The 4,813-nt window shown below is 38.6% G+C and overlaps 1 protein-coding gene across 2 annotated transcripts in view; it reads left to right on the forward strand.

Annotated features, from left to right (window-relative positions):
* Positions 1–4,813, forward strand: part of CUNH9orf85 (chromosome unknown C9orf85 homolog) — a 79,198-nt gene that overhangs the window by 36,322 nt on the left and 38,063 nt on the right. For both annotated transcript variants that reach the window (XM_029568142.1, XM_008842782.3), the window contains exon 2: positions 2,864–2,970. In XM_029568142.1, the coding sequence (XP_029424002.1) occupies positions 2,864–2,970 (107 nt within the window). The remainder of the gene's footprint in view (positions 1–2,863; positions 2,971–4,813) is intronic.

Here is a 4,813-nt window from a genome sequence, read left to right on the forward strand (position 1 = left end):
TTATTTTATTTTTGGTCTTTTTGAGACAGGGTCTCCCTGTAGCCCCAGCCTGTCTAGAACTCACTATGTAGACCAGACTGGCCTCGAGATCTGCCTGCCTCTGCTGAGTGCTGAGACTAAAGGGGTGCGCCACCATGCCTGGCAAAGTTCTTATATTTAAAAACCAAGTTTTGATTTGTATTTCTGTACTAACCCATGACCTACCATGAGGGGTATAATAAAATTAATTGCCATAGGGGATTAGATGTAAATGGGTGTGTAAGGTATGATTGTCATCTCCTTTGCCCAGGTGGAACAATTCCTAGAACTAAGAACTGGCTTTCTTTGCTCACATCTCTGAAATATTGTGAGCTATTAGTTTTCCAAAATGGGTAAAATATGGTGCCTCTCTTTCTGTACTTTTGAGGGAACATTCTCCTTCTTGCCATTCTCATTCACTTCTTAACACATAAAAATCAAGGTTAATTTTGTAGTAGTTCCAGTTGGTCATGTGAACCCTGCACAACATTTCCATTTATACAGCCTCACATCACTCACAAAACAAGTTCCCACAAAGACTTGCTTTGTTCTCCAGTTGATCCACCCTAAAGAAACCAGTTTCCAAACTATGCAGGGCTTTGTAAATCAAGATGAGCTGGTCAGAAATTAGAGAGAGAAGCAAACAAGAAACCAAATACTGCTTCCTAGTCAAACAGAGTATGGTAATATGCTGTAATCACAGCATGGAATTTCCTACATTTTAAAATGTTCTTGTTAGAAAGCTTATTTCACAGTATAATCTTGGGTCAAAGTCATTAGTTTGTTCTTGTAATTGTTAGAATGACGTAAGTACAAGTTATACATTTAGTAAGGCACCCTAGGCAGCAGGACAACTGCTGAACTGTGAATCTGAGTTCTATTCTGTGTATTTCTTAGCCAGCCTTGTATAGTGGTAGCCAGGTGCCAGGCTGCAGAGGAAGTGGAGTTTGGTGCGCAGGCATAGATTTCCTTCTTTCTTCCATGGACCACGGTATGAGTGCATACAGATGCATGCAGAACTGGCTCTCCCAGGCACTCTCCATCTATGTGTCAGAAAGGAAGGACTCTGCCCATCATAATTCGTAAGCATCAGAACATACATTTCACCCGAGTTAAACTCTAGCTACTCAAAACTTCATTTGCATTTGTTGAAAATGGCCTTGGAATATCTTCTCTTAGCATCAGTGTTTTGTCAGATTATTTTTCCTTCAGAGCTCCTGTGGCTGAGAAGGGCTTTCAAGTTTTGTTTTTTCCAGCTGCTCTGTCTAAACATTGTGTTTGAATTCATCATCAAATAGCCTCCCAAAGAACCTGTATCTATGTGATGTGCTTTGGTCCCCTGGGGAAATTTTAAAAAGGAAATGAAAGAACATGTCCTCCACTCATTATCTCCAACAGTGGTCAGAGACCCCATCAACAGAAATGGTAGAATTCTTAGAATCTAAATCCTAGGTCTGGTGAATAAACTGTGAAATTAAAGAAAAAACTATTACAGAGGATTTAGGGTACTTTAAATTTTTGCCACTGCCTGTTTATACAAACACATTTTCAGAAGAAAACGGTGATTAAAAATGCTTTCTTCCCTCATAAAGCCCTTTCTTCAGCAGCTGTTCTTGTAACATTCTATTCCGATGTTCTATTCTGATGAGAGCAGGTTGACTGGAGGACGTTTGTTTTGTTTTGTTTTGTTTTGTTTTGTTTTGTTGTTATGTGAGACTAGACCTCCAGAGGAACTTCTCTAAAACACTTGCCTTACGATAATACATTTGACCCCACTGACGAACGCCCTTTTGCTTCCCGCTAGTTTCCCTCCTCTACCTCGTTTCACAGTTTCTGTTCTCAACAAACTGATAACTCAAAACTCTGATTTTTTTTCAGTTTGATTCTAAATTGTTGAAATAATAGTCTTAGCCTGGGCGTGGTGGCACACTCCTTTAATCCCAGCACTTGGGAGGCAGAGGCAGGTGGATCTCTGTGAGTTCAAGGCCAGCCTAGTCTACATAGCAAGTTCCAGGGCCAGCTGGGGCTTTCAGAAAGACAAAAGAAAAGGAAAGAAATGTCTTTTTAAAAAAATATTTTATTATTTTTATTTTATGTGTATGCGTGTATTGCCTGCATGTATGTGAGTGCACCTGTGTCATGCAGTGCCGCGGAGGTCAGAAGAAGGCTTCAGATTCCTCTGGAACTGGAGTTAAGGATGGTTTGTAGCCACCCTGTGGGTGCTGGGAATTGAACCCGGGTCTTCTGCAAGAGCAGTCAGTGCTCCTAACCACTGAGCCATCTCTCCAGCTCCAAGAAATAGTAGTCTTAAGATTTTTTTCTTTTATTACATTTTTATTCAGTGTAGTTTGCAAACAGTAGCATGTATCTTAATTATCTGGTATGAATTTTGACCTACAAGGATATGATAGACATCAGGATCAATGAAGAAGACTTTCTCAAAATCACTTAGGAAACATTTTAACCTTCTGGCAGGTTAGAAACTATTGCCTTTGTAAAGAAACAAATGGAGTAGTAATATGCATAAAATATACTATGTCATGAAATCTTATATAAAGTGTGGCTGTTGTTTCTCAATTATTTTGTGCTCATGTGTGTGGTGGTGTGTGTGTGTGTGTGTGTGCCCCATAGTGTGCATGTGGAGGTCAGAAGACAACTTGCAAGAGTCAGTTCTCTCCTTTCACCATGTGGGTCCAGGGGATCAAACTCAGGTCATCAGACTGGGTGTCAGGTGACTTCACTCGCTTAGCTATCTTACCAGCCTAAGGTTATTGTTTTTTAAGAACCTTAACATTCCCATGAACCTTTCTTGTATACAGCTCTTAATTTGTTTTTCTGTCTTTAGAAAATTAATGCAAAACTTCATGATGGAGTATGTCAGCGCTGCAAAGAAGTTCTTGAATGGCGTGTAAAATACAGTAAATACAAACCATTGACAAAACCCAAAAAATGGTGAGTTAAGTTTCTTAATTACCTTACCAGGGATATATATCATAGTCTCATCTGTTTTCTAACTCTCAAAATTGTGTCCAGATAAATATTAAGAACAATAAAAAAAAAATCTCCTTTTCTAGTGTGGAATTTCATCTCGCATGCTAAATCTTGGTTTATGAAGGCAGATGGGTAGTAAAGTAGATTAACCATCCTCTGGTCTACCCTTTTGTAAGTAAACAGTATCTCATTTTCATAGTGAAACTTTGCCCAATAGGTGGGTTGAGGAAGAGAGGAGAAAGCTTAGTTATTTTGTAAAATCCCATCTTCCACTTAGTAAGTAATAGTATTTATTATAGATTATGGTTACAAGTTTTCTTTTTTTGAGACAGTGTGTCACTGTGTAGCCTAAACTGGCCTACAACTTATGATCTTCTCAGCTCAGCCTCCAGAATCCTGAGATGATGTTCATGTGTCTTCACACACAGATAGTATACCAATACCTAAAAGGGTCTGACCTTTTAATTCCATCCATGAAGATTACTAAAATGACCTGGGCTGAATACCGTACATCAATCACTGGTTTGTAACTTATAGTTTTACTCACTTGGAGACTTTAGTCAGAAAAATTACCCAACTTAGTTTTTTAACTGTTTGCCCCTAACTCTTCTGAATTCTGGGACACTTATATCAACATTATCTATATCCTTTATTTTAGGTGAGCAAGAACAATATTAGAGAGTAATTGCTTTTTAAAAGAAAACATGATTGTAATATAAATATGCAGCATATTCTTTTTAGATTATGAATTTTAATTTGGTACTTTAGTAGTTATTTAGAGCATATTTGGTCATTGTTCCTCTACATATGTATATGTTATTTAGCTGTTCAGTAGTTATACTTTCCGTGAATGTTCTCTTTTTTCCTCTATGTATATATTTTAATTTTAACATCAACATACAAAATAGTGGGTTTCATTATAGCAGTCCCATATACTTGTGTCATTATTTGCTGTTCTGTTTCACCCCATTCCCTACTGCACTCTCCATCTGCTCCCCCTTATTACTGGTCCCCTTCCTCCCTTCAATGAGTCCCTACTTCTACTTTCATGTCTTACATGGTCCAGCTCCCTCTTTTTCTCCCCTTTCCCCACCCCTTTAAAGCTCTTTCCCCCTTTCACAGTCCCCTTTCTATTTCATGACGTAGACACACGTAGTTCTAGATTGTACATAGGAGAGAAAATAGGCAGTGTTTCTCATTTGTAGTGATTCCTAGTTCTATCCATTCATCAAATGCCATTTCACTTTTCTGTATGATTAAATAACACTCTTTTGTGTATATGTACCTGTTTTGTTTTGTTTTGCTTTGCTTTGTTTTGTTTTTTAGGCAGGATCTCACAATGTAGCCCTGGCTGCCCTAGAACTCTCTCAGTAGACCAGGCTGGCCTTGAACTCACAGAGATCCACTTGCTTCTGCCTCCAGAGTGCTGGGATTAAAGGCATAAGCCACCATGCCTGTCCTGTACTGTGTTTTCTTTAGCCATTTGTCTCTTGAAGGAAGTGTAGTTCTTTTCATTTTCTAGCTGTTATGACTAATGTGGTTATAAACATGGATATGAAAATATCTCTGTGGTATGTTGTAGTAGTCCTTCAGGAATGTACTCAGGCATGGTATAGTTGGGTCACTTGGTAGTTTTTTTAATTTATTTTTTAGGAACCTCCATACTAATTTCCATAATGGCTATACAAATTTGTACTCCTACCAGTAGTATGTAAGAGTTCCTTCCTTCCTTCCTTGCACCTCCCATCATTTCCTTCCTTCCTTCCTTCCTTCCTTCCTTCCTTCCTTCCTTCCTTCCTCCCTC

The sequence above is a fragment of the Nannospalax galili genome, unplaced genomic scaffold (assembly GCF_000622305.1).
Source record: "Nannospalax galili isolate Female #2095 unplaced genomic scaffold, S.galili_v1.0 scaffold761, whole genome shotgun sequence".
NCBI lineage: Eukaryota > Metazoa > Chordata > Mammalia > Rodentia > Spalacidae > Nannospalax > Nannospalax galili.